The following is a 19,604-nucleotide window of genomic DNA, read 5'->3' as shown; positions in this document are numbered from 1 at the left end:
TGGGTCATACCAATTGGCTAATTCCATAACTTAACTGAAACAAACTAGTCCACATCATAAATAATTACTTATCTAAAACAAACTATCATAAATAATCTTGGATCACCTTACATTTTAGAGGCAAAGCCCCTTACCATTGGACGCACATAGGCTACCTATTAGTCTCATGATGCGCTGTATGCAGACTAGGCAAACTAGTAGCCAAGTGCACTGGGTCATACAAATGATCACAGTCCGTTAGTCCGAAGGCCCGATAGTCCGAAGGTCCGATAGTCGTGGTCTAAGCCGGCATTCCGAGGCAAGCGCCCCCACTGCCTGGCCTCCATACGGCAAAATTGGTAAACACCCCTAGGGTAATTTCCATGGGTGTTTACCAATTTTGCCTATTAAAATGATTAAGTCCGTCTGACTAGTCCTATCGGATCGGACACTGACTTTCGGACTATCGGACCTTCGGAATTGCTTCGGACTATATATTGGAAAGGCTAATTCCATACCTTTCCTAAAATAAACTAGTCCCTATCACAAATACTCCTGAATTGCTTCACATATTAAAGGCAAATCCCCCATACCAATGTAGGCACATACCTATTAGTATCACGATGCGATGCATACAGCCTAGGCCTAGGTTATAGCCTACAACAGGAGTCGTTCCTGAAGGGAAGTTACCGTCTTCCAGTGATGGCAGTTGGTGGGTCCCTTGAAATCCAGAATAAAATACGTCAATAAACTGTCAAACGCCTCTTCATACCCATTGTAACGCAATTCGGATTGCAAAATAGCTGGGACTGTAGTCACCCGCATCTCAAAATGGTGTCACGACACACGAACAACAAGTAAGACTCCACTGAAACACGGCCGTTTGTAGGTGTACATTTGGGCTGAAAAATGAGTCTAATGGCTACCATTTCACTAGTCGGTACATTTCACTCGAAAGTTAAAGTGTTAGATGATAATAAGTTGCAAGGCACCGTTCTGAAATTGTCACCTTTACATCTGATATTGTTGCTTTTTGACGAAGCAGGCTTTGAGCTTAGTTTTGCTCTTGCTTGTAATGGCATAATAACGTAAGAATGTCTTTTGCGCATGCGTCATCCTCTTCAGGGGCCCACCCGTATCACTCTTTGAAAATATCCTTAAAATCCTATATAAAATCATTAAGAATTATAAACAGCAACAAAATGGATTTGAAAGTGAAATCTCAACCATTCAGTACAATAACAAAACCACATTTTCGCAAAAACTGCAAGTAAGACTAACTTTCAGCTGTCGCGGATGGTGTTTAAAGGCTTTTTCATGTTTCATTGTTGTCTAAATAAATAGCTGGCAATAAATTTTGAAGGTTTTTTTTTAAATCCCGTGCAGCAAGTGAAGAAAAAATAATGGGGGTCTTCTATAATAACTTGATTCTTCATGAATTCCGAGAAATTGGTTGTAATAAATTAGTATGTTATTTTGCTAAAATGACAGGGCACTCCACTTTTAAGTGAAATAAAATAACCTTTCCCTATGAAAATGTCATGAAGCTTGATTTTTTTCTAGTTTATCAGACAATTTTCTCACAATAGCGAAGTCAATAGAGCACTTTTGTAATGTACTGTAAAAGGCGTTCTCAATTCGCCGGTCGCCAAATGTAAAAGGTATTCAATATATATATATATATATATATATATATATATATATATATATATATATATATATATATATATATATATATATATATATATATATATATATTAATGTGTGTGCTTTTTGTGCGCAGTCCTTCGTGTAGGCTATTATTAAATGTTCAAGTGCCTGTGGCATCGACTGCTTCCAGGCTACGTTGTACTTCGTATTTTGAAGCTGAAGTTTCGAAAGAATAGACAAAACCTGCTGTTATGCTGCAAGGAATCTTGTACCGGCGTAGTTTACACATTTAAATTCTGCTGAGACGAGTAAGCCTCTCGTTAAATATTGCGCTAGGCTCAAAATGGTTGTAGACTAACTTAGTTTCTTGCACTCCCGAGCTGGACGATGCAGTGTCGTCAAGCTTCACAGAGAATGATCGTAATATATGAGATTTCTGTGGTAATCTTTTTCCTGTATAATTTTCGTTAAATTTATGTCTCATTTTTAATTTTTCGTATTCCTCTTTTTAATCTATAAATTTTTACTACACTCACCAATATAATGGAATGTAGTTGCGTTCTAGACTTAGTATGGGCCTATTATAGCCCAGTGTATAGTCTAGTATAGCCTAAGTTAATGAATGATCAGAACTTCAGTTGGGGAAAGGAAGTAGTTTAGACATTAGCACTCAATGAATAAATATATACATATGTAATATATATATGTATATATATAGTACATATACTTTAAAACCCTGGTGAATGTTTCACGCCAACTCGACCTTACAATCGTCTTACCTGCATAAGTATAGACAATTCAAGGCCGTCTTTCGGTCTAGTTAAAAAGACTCATTAGGCAAAGGCATATGCTACCTACCTCTTTACTGCCATTAGCTCAGCCGCATGCGTGACGTCACTAGGGTCTTATGGTCAGGAGAACGGAAGAGTAAAAGTGAATTGTAACACTGCGGTTAGTAGGACGCTGTTGCTCTAGTTCAAGTTATTTACTTATACAGTTATTTGTTTATCTTTGAGTTACTTTGCATATGAAGGGTAAATTGCAACTTTTACGTGCTTTATTTACCTCGTTCGTTTGTTTGTTATATTTATAAATCACAAGTGAAGACACCATTTGAACTTTAATTTTCATTTTTTCACTCATAAATATTTTTCTACCTCTAGGTTATTTGTAAGTGATCTGCCCAAATATAACTCTGTCTGTGTATCACAAATTGACCTGTGATTTATTCATTCGTGACCCCGTTTCTCTCTCCTTCTCTCTCTCTCAACTTCACGCATAACCTTGTACTCAACTTTCCTTCTCTCCTCTACCTTTTTCTTGACGTGCAACTGATTCACTTGTTCACCATCCCTTACTCTTTGACCTGTAAATACTGGGTATTTCTCCCCCCTTTTCTCTCTTTCACTTTCATTCTCTCCGTCCTGTAAACTATCTGATATTTCTCTCATCTTTCCTCGATCAAATTCTCGCTTCTGGTTGTGGTATGTGTCCTGTAGTGAAAAAAGCTGTATTTTCAGAGATCATATCGACAGTGTAAGCTAACCTTTCAACACTTCTAGTATATAAACGAATTTTATATACAAATGGTTAAATTCCGGGCGCTCAAGTCCGATGCTTCTTGATCAAGACCGTCCCGAGCAAGAACACTGTCGTTATACTTCATCAGACTTAAGTGATTCATGAAGTAAAGAGATAGGGAGATAACCCCACATTCTGGACGTGAATGCTATGGAACATCGATCAAACCGGTTGACGCTTTAATTTGTGAGCTCTAAACAGGATGTGTGGCTTTGTGAGGCCTGACATGTGCGATATGGATGAGAGAGCTGAAGAAGCAAAAATAATACACGTAAAATTTGGTGGCGGAAACATTATTGCGTCGTCCGTTTATGGCGTGAACTATCTTGTAAGTTGGTCGTTGGTTGAAATGTAGACAAGAGAGAGAGAGAGAGTGAGTGAGTGTGTGTGTGTGTGTGTGTGTGTGTGTGTGTGTGTGTAGCAGCGTTCGTGAAGAAAATGGTCCCGAGGCGTTAATCTGAATTTAGTCGAGGTTACTTGTTCCCACAAGTTATGGAGAAAATGGTGAAGTTCTATATCGCGAGGTTTTCAAGAGTTTACCTTACAAGGAGATCATTGCACTGGTATCATATCATAGACCAACGTTTTATGGTGCGTCTGAGGAATTCGCAAATCATGATACTAAAATGCACAGGAAGGTGGAGAGTGGTATTTACGAACTGCAGATTGTTATCTATACCGCATCTACAAACTAATTCGTTAGACTCATAGAGTGATGAATTCGCAAGTTATGTTACTAGGAAGGGGAGAGATATTTATGAACTGCAGATTGTTATCTATACCGTATCTACAAACTTATTCGTTAGACTCATATCGCACATGGCTTAATCATTAGCATAGTCCGTCTTCACGCGTATATGATTTCAGAACACTGATTTACGACACATCTTCAGAACTCCATCGTAACAAGCAATCGCATTTAAAACGACTGCAGTCCTGTCTTTTATGAAGAAGTTCTGCATAAGGATTTCCCGCTTAATTCACTGTGCAAAAGAACACATCCCAAAATATGTAACACTTCAAATGAACGAAGGGTCAGTTGAGGAAACGTATTCTTAAAACAAATATTTATTAACAAACTTACAGCTCTTCTAGCGAAGACCATTAGAATATAAAAAAAACTTTTTGTTAAGTGTAAAAAAATTGTTTTACTTGTGAAAGTAGGGAGCGTTATAAATAAACACCCGAGAGGGATCTGACTGCACTAACCATGCTTGGATTTACCTTTGAAGCTTTCAACATCTACCTCGTTGCGGAAAAGCGTTCCAGCGGCGAAACCAGGTACTGGGATGTCGACTTCTTCGTCGTGCTGAGCGCCGGGCTTATTATGTTTAATCACGGGCTGATCGAATTTCTTATCAACTTCGTCCAGGTCTACAAGAAGGGTCTCATTAGTGAGAGGATTCGTGATCTCGAGAGTTAACCCTGCTGGGCGGGGCGTTTCGGCAAATCCTCCGCTAAGGGCAGAAGACATGTATCCTGAGGAGGGCCCCCGTTGAGATCCTGTATAGAATGAGCCTTGGGATGATCCGCCTGGGTGAGATATCGAGTCTGTGTATATGGTATCAGGATCAAAAGATTCTTCCTCTGAGAGTGGATAGGCTGAAGGCCCATGCAGATAACTCGCTGGTGGCGGTCTTGCGTAGGGTCTAACAGATGCGTATAGAGCTAAGCCTGAAACGGACGGCACGTAGGCAGGCACCACTGCTGGGACGCTTACCAAACTTTTCCCGGGAACTGGCTCTGGAATTCCTTTGTTATATGAAGTCCCTGGCAAATAGGGTATCCTCAGTCCTTTGTAAGGAGGTGCGGGTAACGTGGGAGGTGCCACAGGGCCTGAGTAAACTGGGTTAGGGGCCTTACTATTCCCACCTTCACCTGAAGCCCCAGGTTTAACGTTCCCGGCGTAAGCTACGTCGGAATGGAATCCCTCTTTGTCAGTGTAGTACGTGACGGTTTGGACGCGACCGTCTGGGAGACGGACGAAGTATTGGCCATTGGTATTGCTGCCTTCTCCGGATTCCTTGTGGCCATAGTGAGCTCCTTCGTAGTCGTCCTTGACGTTGTACTCGTAACTGTATGGTAGTTCTTCCTGCGGTTTGGAGAGAGACTGATTGTTACCAAGCACATCCGAGTTATTCGGATCTTTCCTGGATAATGACTTCCCCAAGGTTTTAAACCGGTATGTATCCCCTTTGCGGCGTGTTTAGTACAAGCCCGTTGGGGACCACCGTAAGATTGTAAATATCATACAGATAATGACCCCCAAGAAATATTAGTCCTAAATAACGACCCCCGCACTTTGTTGGGGGTCACTATCTAGGAAAGATCCAGTTGTTCTTATAATTAAGTGGGAAACTTGGTTATTCTTATAATTAAATGGAAAACTGTCTACCAATCAATTTACGGACATTACTTGAAGGGGTCAGGGAATGCTCACACGAATAGAGAAAAAAATTAAATCTTCTGGTCACATTTACTATATACCTGGTAAATACAACTGCTACAACACTACAGCCTGGTAAATACAACTGCTACAACACTATAACCTGGTAAATACAACTGCTACAACACTACAACCTGGTAAATACAACTGCTACAACACTATAACCTAGCAAAATACAACTGCTACAATACTATGACCTGGTAAATACAACTGCTACAACACTATGACCTGGTAAATACAACTGCTACAACACTATAACTGGTAAATACAACTGCTACAACACTATAACATGGTAAATTCAACTTCTAAAACACAATAACCTGGTAAAACAACTGCTGCAACACTATAACCAGGTAAATACAACCGCTACAACAAATACTCAATTTTTTTATTAATAATTTTGAACAACTTTCCTGCAATAAAAACAAAACAGCAAATTCTATGAAAAAAAAAATCTCAATTAAATTTACCGCCAAATCTGAGTACAGAGAACGACCTTCTGGTCCGGTCACATTGTAGCCCCGAGGAGGAGGAGGATAAGGAGAACCGCCTCCCTGTCTTCTCTGGAAGCCGAAGGGCGGCTGGACGTCCCGGGGGCCGTGGGAATAAGTCAGTGGAAAGTGAACGGGACCCTCTCTTCGTCCATAGCTACGCTTCGACGGGGCTTCGTCGTCGGTAGCTATGGCATAGGCTAAGAAGGTCAGCAAGAGGTAGAAGAGCCGCTGGAAATGGGTAAATGGGTTAGTGTTTGTCTCTCTCTCTCTCTCTCTCTCTCTCTCTCTCTCTCTCTCTATATATATATATATATATATATATATATATATATATATATATATATATATATATATATATATATATATATATTATATATAAATACATATATACATTTATATATATGTATATATATACGTATATATATATATATTTATATATATATATATATATATATATATATTATATTTATATATATATATATATATATATATATATATATATATATATATATATATACGTATATATAAAGCTTCTCGCTGACCGAGAAGAGAGAAAACGCTCAGTAATCAAGAATGACAATCTAACTAGGCTATGAGGGAGATGGGCAGGCCCACTTGCCAAAGATCTATAGCGGAAATGGGATATAACTCCTTCAGTGAAAGGGAAAAAGATGGGGAAAGTGAAGAGTGAAGCACCCTCAAGATGGATAGCCCCACCTGCTAGTTTTTGTTACTGCTCGAATTCCTTGAATCACTGTGTAGTTTAATTACTTTTAAAGCTGTCATACATAATTAATGAAGATTATGCTAACGTTAAACGTCTTTGTCTTCATTCCCAGAATGTTCTTAACGCTCAGCAATTTTGAGAACAATTATGGATGATGCAGGAGAAAATTACTGGCACCCTTCAACTGTCAGTACATATTATTTTCAGGATAATCAGAAATGTAATTGAAAATTATTAAATATAATAGAAACTGACATATACGACAGCAGTGATCATTCATAGAATAATTAGATAAAATGAAGGAAAATGATCTAGCCACAGTTAACGGAGCTTGAATTTTACAGTAATGGAAGCGAAGATTAATGTTAAGAAGAACAAGGCTGAAAATAATGATGATAGTCTTAGCGATAAATAACGGTCTAAATGACACAACAAAGGACTCCATAACGCCACGCCAAGGCTCGCGAGCGTTATTATCGTTATTGATGCGAGCAACAAGTCCAGTTCGAATACAGCGATTACGCAGAACCAGAATGTGAGAAGTTATATATATATATATATATATATATATATATATATATATATATATATGTATATGTATAATATATATATATATATATATATATATATATATATATACAGTGTATATATATATATATATATATATATATATATATGTATATATAAATTAATATATATTTATACATATAAATACATATGTATATATAAATTAATATATACATACATATAAATACATATATATATATATATATATATAGTATATATATATATATATATATATATATATATATATATATATTTATATTTTGTTATAGCAGAATTCCATCTAATAAAGGTTGCCCATACATACATGCATACATACATATGTATATAAATGTACATATATATACGTATATATATACATATTTATACATGTATATACATATGTATGTAGTTATGTATGTATTTGCAACCTCTGTTAGATGGAATTCTGCTACAACAGCAAATATTTTATAGTTATGTATGCATGTATTTACAATGAGATATGTATCTATGTATATACAAATAGGTAGATAAAAAGCGTACTTAATATATGCAATGCATTTACATGCAAACTCGACTCATAATTATTCCCCGGCACTTAAATATTTTCCTTTGAAATACTCCAAGTCACATATTTATTATGCATGAGTAACGTTGAATGTGTTCATTATGCATAATGCAACGAGGTGGGAAAATTAATATATTTATGTATCATAGAAGTGATTGGAATAAGAGCATCAACGTTTGTGCTTGTCGGTTTATTATTATTATTATTATTATTATTATTATTATTATTATTATTATTATTATTATTATTATTATTATTATTATTATTATTGTAGGTAGGTATTTCTCCTCTAGATCGAGAACGGGATATAAAATCAACATAATTCACCACTGAATGTTATTGTGGACCTGATATACAGCATTATTATTATTATTATTATTATTATTATTATTATTATTATTATTATTATTATCTTATAAATTAACGTAGTAAAGGCATTAACGTTCGTGCGTGTAAGTTTGTAATAATAATATAATAATAATAATAATAATAATAATAATAATAATAATAATTATATATGAGCTCATACATACGTTCATCATGACATATGATAATATATATATATATATATATATATATATATATATATATATATATATATATATATATAAGAACAAAGTAATGCTAATAATGCTATTATACAAATGTATACAACTGTGGCCATTCACTCCAAAATAATTACCAGTCCTTAAGCTAAATAACAAAAGTCGGACAGCTGTTGATCTGCTTAAATTGAGGAAGAGTCTGCCATTCATTATGGAACTTCCATTACCGCAAAAAAAAAAAGCAACGCCAAATTGCAATTTCTTCCCGGGCGCGCATATGTCACCAGGATACGCGAAGTGGCCGCAGAATCCTTTTCCTTTCTAAATCGCCAGAGAGCTGGATATTTCCAGTGAAGGATTTCATGGAAGAAGAAGAAGTGTCAGAACAGATTGCGTCGACGTTTGAAAGAAAGCAGATTCGTTGGATGTATCCAGTAAGTGAAATCCGAACGTTAATGATTGCATGACTTGTCTGTTGCTAAGAGAATGGCTTTCTAGTGAATGACGTCTGTTCTGGGGAGTTTAATTAAGATAAATGGTTTTGATTGCTCGTTTTCATTTGGGGGAAGATTATTTTATAGTGATGTGTTTTGGAAGAAACATCATTTATTTTTTGTCAGGTGTCAAAAGCATTTAAATTGTGAGACGTCTAGTTTATATTAAGGCAAAATAGGGAAAATATACATTTGTTTTCACTACAAAAATTATTAAGTAGCTAAAACCATATGCTGTACTGTAACAAATATGGGTCAAATAGTAAAAATAATTTTGGAATTATGACAGAATGATAAAGATGAAGGGAAAAATTTTTTTAACAAAAGAAAAATAGAAATTATTTTTTGTCAAATGTGAAAAGCATTTTAGCTATCCGACGTATTTCTGTAACAAGATAAAAAAAAAAAAGTGAGATTACATTTGTTTACACTACAAAAATCACTAAGTGACGAAATCCACATACTGTACCAAATACAGGTGAGAACAGTAAATACAATTCTGGAATTTTAATGGATTGACAATGTTGAAGGAAAAACAGTTTTCACTAAATGCCGCTCATAATTCTTTAAACGCGGCTAAAATGCGAAAATAACATTGATAAACTTCTTATTTTTACGCAAAGTGATGAAAATAATTTTAAGCATACAATGGGAATGATATCGAATCATTTGACGGCCTTGATCCAAAATTGAAATTTATGTCATGCGACAACTCTCTCAGGGGTTCTGAAAGGTAATAAAATTTGCCTTTAATTCTACAAGTTTACTAGTGGTTGGATTTGTTAGTTTGTTTAGGTTAGTTTAGGGTATTCTAGGTTAGGTTAGGTTAGGTTAGGTTAGGTTAGGTTTTTTTACATTTAACCAGCATGCTGGTATTATTTCATATTTAGTTGTAGTCTTGCATTAGTATCAAGATATCACACTTAGAATTATATATATATTTGGTATATGTATATACATGTATAATTATATGCACATAATATATATATATATATATATATATATATATATATAAATTTTATATATACATATACTGTATATATATATATATATATATATATATATATATATAAATTTTATATATACATATATATACACATATCTATGTATGTGTGTATATATGTATGAATTTTTCTCACATACACTTGTGACTATTATATTCACAAATGTTAAGCCGCAAACACCGTTTAATAACCACTTCACTATACCTTAGGAATTTTAATTGATAGGTTTTGTGTGCCGGGGACGCAACACTTATCAGTAATTCCCCTTGGGTGTAAGTTATTCCCACAGTGTAGTGAACTGGATATCGAACGATATTTGATATATATATATATATATTTATATATTAGTATATATATATATATATATATACATATATATAGGTATGTGTTTATGCAGTATGTAAATGTGTATATTCTTGAACGTCTTCATATATAAAACTAGCCTATATCACGACAAAACCATCGAGAACTAGCCCATTCGTCATCGCTAAGACGACCACAAACGCAAAGGAGAATCCGGAGTAATTAAGTCCCGAGTCATCGCATTAGATCCTGGACAAATCATTCGTCTGTCTGAAGAATTAGTCCTCAATTAGCTCAGAGCAATTAGGCAGGGCTCTGAGGCCTCGTTCTTGTGCAATACTTGTCCGACGAAGACAATGGGAGGGGGTAATTTTCTGCTGCGGTTTTGCGAGGGTCTTCGAGAGGAAAATGATACGACGATGCTTTTTTTTCCTTCACTGTTGGTTGAAACTATGGCATTCTCTAATGGCGAAAATACGTGTCTGCGATGATCTTGCAAGTTGAGATTTCATACCAGGCGTTGCTGACGTTAATGAGAATGTTTCTTATTTTCTTGCATATTTTTTTTTTTTTTTTGGGGTTGATCTTAATAAGTCCTATCAGGGGGAATTCTTATGGTAAGCTTAAGATAGAAAGATTGACGAAAATGCATCAGATATTTAGGCGTTAGCGTTTTTCCTTTTGAGCTATATTTCAATCATTCAGATTTTCTTATATCATATTCTGATGAATATATATATATATATATATATATATATATATATATATATATATATATATATATATATATATATATATATATATATATATATATATATATAAATATTGTATATATATATATATATATATATGCCACAAATGTCATTATATATATATATATATATACAAATATTGAGCCACAAATGTCATTCAATACACATTTCGGGGATAATTTACACCTGAGGAGAATCATAATTGATAAGTGCTTCGATACAAGTAGTGGCGAAGCATTTATCAATCATAATTTCCCTTCAGTGAAAGTTATTCCCGAGGCATATGGAACTGGATATTAAACAACATTTGCAGCTCAATATTTGTGAATATAAAATAATGTCAAGGTGTATGACAAATACATAATATATATATATATATATATATATATATATATATATATATATATATATATATATATATATATATATATATATATATATATATATATATATATATGTGTGTGTGTGTGTGTGTGTGTATACATACATACATACATACATATATATATATATATATATATATATATATATATATATATATATATATATATATATATATATATATATATATATATATATATATATATATATATATTATAATATATATATAATATAAATATATATATATTATATTATATATATAATAATACATATGTATCTATATACACACCATACCACTCTTCCCCTTGGATAGTTGGTACTAACGTGCTGGTCCTGCAAAATTTTTGTCTAAACCAGAGCCCAATGAGGAGGAACAAGAAACAATGCATAAGGTAAAAAATAACCCCTTGTTACCTATATCCTCACAAATGTGTAGAGGCGAGGCTATCACCTCAGTCGTCGAAGAACCCACTGTCTTACTTTGGCCAATTTATTCTGGGATACACGATGGCATTTAATTGCATTTCCCGTCTGCCTCCCATAAAAATACTAAAAAACTAAAGTTTGGGATATTTTGAGACCAAACCTAACCTACCCAAGCTAACCTAACCTAACATAAGGTTTAGTTCCATTTGTGCGAATAATTCCTATATCTTTATTTTTGTTTATCCTATTGTCTCTGACTATAATTGTAATTACTATCATTCAGCACATGCTCAAGTACTACTTGTACCGTGTCAGTCATACGAGACACCACACAAAAGTCTGTCGCTGTTTCGTAACTTTCCCAGTAATTATCGCTCATCTTTCGGTAATTACAATACCATATTCCCACCGTAACGAAAGCCCTGTAAAAAAAATGGGTAAAAAGTCCTGATAATCCCTCGGATAGAAGGGAAGAATAAGTGACAACACAAAATGTGCAATTTAAAAAAAAAATTAAAGATAAATTTAAATGAAAAACCTCCACTGTTTGACTGACTTGTTTATTTGATTTGAAAAAGGGTTATTGTTATGGAAGGCTAGAAAACACAGTATGTTGAAGAAAATCAAGAACAGAATATTCTTCAAGCAGAATTACCATATTCTCATTTCACTTTCGCCTTTTTTTTTAACACAACCATCATCCATTTTACGTTCACCGAACGGTTAACGGAACGGACAACCTAATGCTTTAATTAACCTAAAGACCTTGAAAAGGAGAATAAAACCTGAGTGGTTTTTCAGCTATTAGGTAAAAATGATGAAAGTATAATGGGATCTAAGAATGTCAACACTCTTAAAAGAGAAGGCAGCCTAGACGAAAAAATCAGTCTAGTGAAGAAATTAGATGGAAAATAAATCTGAGAGAAAACTGGCACTATAGGGAAAAGACAAGTGGATCACAAACTCGCATTTCGCTTATTTAAGCACTTTCTTGACTGGTGAATGGTTATCGTACATTTCCATAACCATTTTACTAACCCACAGCCATCAAAATCACTATGGAAGTGCCAAACGTTACTCTTATTCAAATCAGCCACTTTTCATTTACGGTCATTCATCACCAGCGAGGTCGAACACCGCTACTGAAGAAGACGCAGCTACTTTTCACAATTGATCTACTATGAAACAACAATTACAGTCACTTACGATGCGCCATACTTAATTTTCAAGTAAACAGTAGTAGCACCATTTCGGAATTCATTCACCGTTTTTCCTATTCAAGACAAATCGAGATCACTGCAGAGGCGCCGATGGAACACGAGAAACGTAAATAAAGAGCGCACTTTTCCTCCCAGCGTTTACCTCAGAGCTTGTCATGTCGAGGGCGTTGGTTCAAACAACGCTGGCAAGATGAACTGCCTCTTATTTATACGTTCCCACACCACACCCACCGGCGCGCTCGCGCGCATTTTGACCACAAACGGCGGTAAGTGAGATGGCGTGAGGACGTTTATTTTGAATTTATATCGAGATTAGCTTATTTACAACCTAATTACACCTCAGAGGCGTAATGAATGCAATTATAATCTGTGTACAAATGGCGTTGCGAGTTTCAGTAAGGAATTCTTTTGTCTTTTGTAGTGGTTATCATGTCATTGAGACTTCTTTGCTGGTTTTGAGTTATTGTATGTAGCTGACCGTTAACTCAAAAGGGGAAAATAAAATAGCATATAAATTTATATAAACATCTCATTAATTGGGGGCTGACGAGCTGCTGTTTAGGCTTCTGTTTAAGATCACTAAGTAACTGAATGGTTCTAGAATTTTTCAAATTTTATTTTCTTAGTTTTTGTTAATTTTCATTTTACTTATTCATTTTTTTAAATCACAATATTCAATAATCATTAAAAAATTATTGTTGTTGTGACTTTTACCCATCCTATGTTACTTATTCAGCCTTTAGGCTTACGATATATAAGGCCATTGCCCGTCCCGTCGCCTTCTCTTATCGAATCAATTCCCGGAAGGTATGTGCATTTCTCACACTTATCTTTCGTTAACTATAAATTTGGATTTATTTGATTTTCTTTTTGACAAAGGTATATTCTTAATGTGAAATGGAGGTCAGATTTCAAGTAAAACCATGAATGTAGTCAGTAAAAGATTTTATACATAATTTACAGGATTTATACGTTGTAAAATTGTGTGCATTATATTGATATTGAATTTACGATTGCAGAGTAATGAAATTATTATTATTATTATTATTATTATTATTATTATTATTATTGTTGTTGTTATTATTATTGTTGTTGTTGTTGTTATTATTTATTATTATTATTATTATTATTATTATTATTATTATTATTATTAAGTCTGTTTATTGATAGTTCTACTGAAATATTGTTTGTAATTTAAAGGCGGTCTTCATATTAAATTTTGTATAAGTTTGTTTATTTTTGCTTTATGTGAAAAAATTTTTCTCTTTTCCTAAGGAAAAATCCTTGAAGGAATAAAAGTGGAATTGTTAAATACGTAAATATAAAAAATAACAAAATCATTATTCACAATAAACAAAAAAGATGACTTCAGCTTGCGGAAGAGACGGCACATGCTTGAAAAAATTAATAAATAAATTTAAAAATCATATAGGTTAAATAACAAAATGATAAACCTAACCATCAGAACAGATAATTAAAAACTATTTTTTTCCGGTTTTTATTTCCCACCTGAAATCAGACCCCAAATTTATTTTATAGGATTTTGAGGACTCAAGTGTGTCCTACAAGCATTAAAAAGTTCACTTTAACTTTGCGAATACGTATCTTCAGTGAAATCATATGACAGAGTCGTTGGTTATGAAACAGATGTTTTCATAATTATTCATTATTTTCTTTCATGCTGTTCCCCCCCTTGAAAGAGGGGTCCACGGGGGGAGGAGGAGTGCTAACCATCAGGTTCGCAAGAAGTTTTTTTTGGGGGGGAGGAGTGAGGTTGTTAGCCTAACGCCTTTTCCCGTCTTGGTTGTGGCCACAGCAGTTGACCGACTACCAAGTCTTAATTCACATTTTAGTTCAATACATGCGCGATAGGCTTTATAAAATCGTGCCTAAATTGGCCTCTCTCGCTCGGAATCGAATCCGGTTATTTTGCCATTCAAGTTTGTTTCTCATTGTTTTTGTTTCCCGTTCGTAGATTACTGAAAAATTTACGTTTATTTTTACAATATTTTTTTTTTTTAACCGGGCGACCGTTAGACTAGGTGAATTAATGCCATTATGTATCCCATATGAAATGAAAAAAAAAAAAATTGAAATGATGATTTATATGTATCTATTCATAAAGTTTACTGCCATTCTTTAACATTTTTCCTTAGAAAAAGTTGAACATTTTTCATAGAAATAAAGCGAAAGTACATAAAACTTTTACATAATTTAAAAAGAATTCCACATTTAAATTACAATATTTCAGCTGAACTACCAACAAGCAGACGCGACTCTAAATGACATTATCCAGACACAATAAGTTCATTGATGAGGAATGGAGATTTCGAGAACAATTGGGTGATTATGCTTTTGTTTCAAGATTCTCAACTGCGCGCGTGAGAGAGAGAGAGAGAGAGAGAGAGAGAGAGAGAGAGAGAGAGAGAGAGAGAGAGAGAGAGATCCCACAGAAAGGCCTTACAATAATGGTATGCATATTCTTGCACAGAGAAAAATACAAACAGGTACACTTTTGGAACCTTGTCTGTGACACATGATTTTTCCTGAGAAAATAAAAGGGCGGAGATGAAACAATAAAGTAAAAGAGAGAGAGAGAGAGAGAGAGAGAGAGAGAGAGAGAGAGAGAGAGAGAGAGAGAGAGAAATTACCCTGTATACTTTGGTATACGTTATGCACTACGAAAATAAGGCAATAGACCTGGAGAGACAGACAGACATACATACAAAGAGAGAGAGAGAGAGAGAGAGAGAGAGAGAGAGAGAGAGAGATTTCAATGAAAAAATAACAGTGACACACAAACAGAAAGATAATAAATACAGTAAAAGTAAGAGTGAGGAAAACAGAGAAATCCCAAAATGTTTCTTACACAATAACGTAATTTCACTTTACGCAAGAGAAACACCGAAATAAGTTTTCTTTATTTTGTTAATTTTTTCCAAACGGTTCTGTGTCTGATTTAATGCCCGGTGCCGATGCACGTCAATAATTTTAATAATAAGCCGTTCTCCACTTTCCTAAGCTCACTGCATTAAGCATAAACCGCATAAAAACATAAAATTCGTATGAATAAATATTAGCGATTTTTGACCGACGCCGCCTGAGGAAAATCTTGTCCAGGAATCATTTACAGATCACACAGAAATTTAGTCTGTGCACAGACCGCACCCCGAGGTAGGTAGCCGCTAAACACGGCTACGCCCAAGATATGTCACTCAGTCTTCGGAGACGAAGAGGAGGAGAAAAAATGTAAGACAATAATTGAGGCCAAATGCGGCTCAAAACAAGGTGTTGCTGCATTCGCCAATTTATTGGCGAACTTTCATTCCTGGCTAATTGAAGATAAACACCACAGTGTGCGTGGTTCTTGCTCTGTAACTTATGTTTTTTTAATTTTTTTTTTTTTTTTTTTTATTTGAAAGATAAAGCCTTCCCATCATCCAAAGACCGTGCTGTTTTCGACACGTACAACGTCTCTGTTCATCAAAAGGCAGTGATTTACACCGAGCATGACCTTCGTTTTAATAAAAGGCAGTAATATGGGTCAAGATATTGGGCCCCCTTGTTACAAGGCAGTGATTTACACCACGCATAACCTTATTTTTATCAAAAGGCAGTTTTATGTGGGTCAGAAATATTTGCCATTTTTATTAAATTGCAGTAAATTAAGGCAAGCATAACCTACCCCTATATCAAAAGGCAATAATCTGCGTCGTCTAACTTTCCCTTTATCAAAAGGCTGAAATTCAAGCCAAGTGTGACTTCCCGTGTATCAAAAGGTAGTAATTTGCGTCAACACTAACTTACCCTTTATCAAAAGGCAGTAATCTGCGCCAATCCTGACGTTCCCTTTATCAAAAGGCAGTATTTTGCGTTAATTATAACCGTCTCCTTTTCAAAAAAAAAAAAAAATCATCCCTTTAAGAAAAAATAAAAATAAAATAAGGGGTGGGGTTAGTGCCGTCAGTGCACCTTATGCGGTGCACTGTAGGCATTACTTAAGGTTCTTTGCAACGTACCTTCGTTCCCTAGCTGCAACCCCTTTCGTTCCTTTTATTGTACCTCGTTTCATGTTATCTTTCTTCCATCTGACTTTCCACCCTCTCTAACACCTGATTCATAGTGCTACTGAGAGGTTTTCCTCCTGTTGCACCTTTCAAACCTTTTACTGTCAATTTACGTTTCAGTGCTGAATGACCTCACAGGTCCCAGTGCTTGGCCTTTGGCCAAAATCCTATATTCAATTAATTTCAAAAAGAATTCATTTTCGCCAAGCATAACCGACAGCTCTTTATCAAAATGCAGTAATCTGCGTCAAGAAATAAACATCCCTTCATCAAAAGGTAGTAATTTACTCTAAACAAAAGTCATTACCAAAATACAGGTTAGTAATTTACCCCCATGGATCAGTTCTCCTTTATCAAGAGGCAGTAATTTACGGAACACACAACCTCTCCTTTATCAAAAAGCAGTTATTCAAGCAATGATTTTCTCCTTTTTAAAAACACTGATAATTTATGCTAAGCATAAATTTAGGAGGAGGTTGAGCTCATTGCCCCATCTTTATCGATTCGGAAATGAAGCTTATATATAGGTCACTTTCACCAGATATACATTTGTTTGCAATAATCACAACAGCGTCATCGTGTCGTCATTTTGTATTTCGTAGACAGCCATGAGAGAAAATAAAGAAAATTACTTCCATGACTCCTATAAAGTCTTCTCTTTTGAAGGCGGGACTTAATTGTTCATCATTAACTCTAACACCTTAACTAAAATACAAAAATAGAGACATTAAATACTAAAAGATAAAGAAGAAGGAGAGCGAGAATGCAAGAAGCAGGAACTAAAAGCAGAAGAAGAGAAAACGAAACGATTAAAACCTGAGACCTCCTCCACGCAAAACAAGGACGAAGCAAATATGTAAGAATGCTCACGTATCTACATCCATCAGTAACTTCTTGTCCCCAAATTACAGAGATTTAGGGTACTTAGCCGGTGGAGATGGATACTAATTCTCACGTCCTTGGAGTGGGCGGATCGTCTGGCGTTCCAGTCGTTGATTTTGCAGCTTGATTCATCGGATAACATTACTTGGGAATTATGGACGTTACTCTGGAAATATGTAAATAACTTCAACTGCGATGCCTTTGCTCTACACAGATACTGGTAGGAATACTATTGGAATGTAGGCGTTAAAAAAATAAAGCAATGAAACTTCATATAACAACAACAACAACAATAACTATAATAAAGATAATGTTTGCAAGAGGTGAAAGTTAAGGCTAAACGTGGGCAATGGTGAGGTTATTAAGGTAAATGGGATGCGGGAACACGGAAGCAGTTAACTGTTATAGGTATCTGGGAGCTAATATCTGGACTGCTAGTGGGATGAAAGAAGGGGCGAGTCACAGAACAAGTGAATCAAAAAAGGTAGCCAGATGTGTCCATAAGCTTGGAAGGAAACTTGAAGCGTCTATGTAAATTATTGGTGAAGTGTACTGAGAGATTCTGATTCGACTCTCCTCTATGGTAGTGACGTGTAGATGTTGAATGCGAATGAGAGAAAGAAGGTGGAAGCTGTAGAGATTAATCATTTTCGGAGCATTTATGGTCCAAGAAAAACTGAAAGAATGAATACAACAGAATAGACTATAAGATTTAGGCCAAGCGCTGGGACCTATGAGGTCATTCAAAGCTCAAACTGATATTGACAGTAAAAAGGTCTGAAAGGAGTACAGGAGGAAAACCTCTAGTCCCACTATGAAACAATTGTTAGGAGAGGGTGGATAGGAAAATGGAAGAAAGAGAATATGAACGGAGGTACAGTAAAAGGAACGAAAGAGGTTGCAGCTAGGGGCCGAAGGAACGCTGCAAAGAACCTTAAGTAATGCCAACAGTGCACCTCACGCTGACACGACCCCCCACGGTGCTGAAAGGATGAGGAATGTGGAGATACGTAGAAGGAGTGGTAAAAGCATGGGTGGAAGATTGGATCAGTGTTTTAAGGATATAGGAGTATTGGAGAGACCTCAACTTGGAAGAGAGAGATTGCACAGTTTGTGTAGGGGGTTCGACACGCTGCTGGTGAGCCTTCTGTTTAGACGTACGTGGTGGCTAGTTCTGCTGAATTTTCATGCACAGAGGCCTCATCCACGATTCAGGAGTTTAATTACGAATGTGGAAGCGATCATTGTCTCCCTTTACTTGACAGGCGAACCGGTTTAATGTTGAAAATAATAATTCTAATAACGACAACAATTATTTTGAATCAACAGCGATACTATTTTCTTCGTATCATTTTCGCAATCATTATTATCTTCACAACCTTGGAGGTAAACTAATAAATGACAGTGGAAGAATAACTTCATAATATAATTCATGGAATTACTTTGTGACTAAACAACATGTATCATCCATTAAACAATACCTCCGCCATTATCCTTTGTGGAAATCAGGAAAAGCTGTGTCTTTCCCTCCACTGCCAAACT

General features: G+C 35.2%; 1 protein-coding gene across 1 annotated transcript; it reads right to left on the bottom strand.

The window, feature by feature from the left end:
- Nucleotides 1-4,262: 4,262 nt before the first annotated feature.
- On the bottom strand, nt 4,263-13,352 carry LOC136834975 (uncharacterized). Its single transcript, XM_067097939.1, has 3 exons — nt 13,256-13,352; nt 6,127-6,378; nt 4,263-5,302 (listed from the first exon to the last, which is right to left on the bottom strand). Exons 1-3 carry the CDS (start codon nt 13,268-13,270, stop codon nt 4,415-4,417), a joined length of 1,155 nt encoding a protein of 384 aa, XP_066954040.1. The 5' UTR covers nt 13,271-13,352; the 3' UTR covers nt 4,263-4,414.
- Between the last annotated feature and the right edge of the window lie 6,252 nt (nt 13,353-19,604).

The sequence above is a fragment of the Macrobrachium rosenbergii genome, chromosome 54, assembly GCF_040412425.1.
Source record: "Macrobrachium rosenbergii isolate ZJJX-2024 chromosome 54, ASM4041242v1, whole genome shotgun sequence".
NCBI classification, from domain to species: Eukaryota; Metazoa; Arthropoda; class Malacostraca; order Decapoda; family Palaemonidae; genus Macrobrachium; species Macrobrachium rosenbergii.
This window is presented reverse-complemented; position numbering and strand designations above follow the sequence as displayed.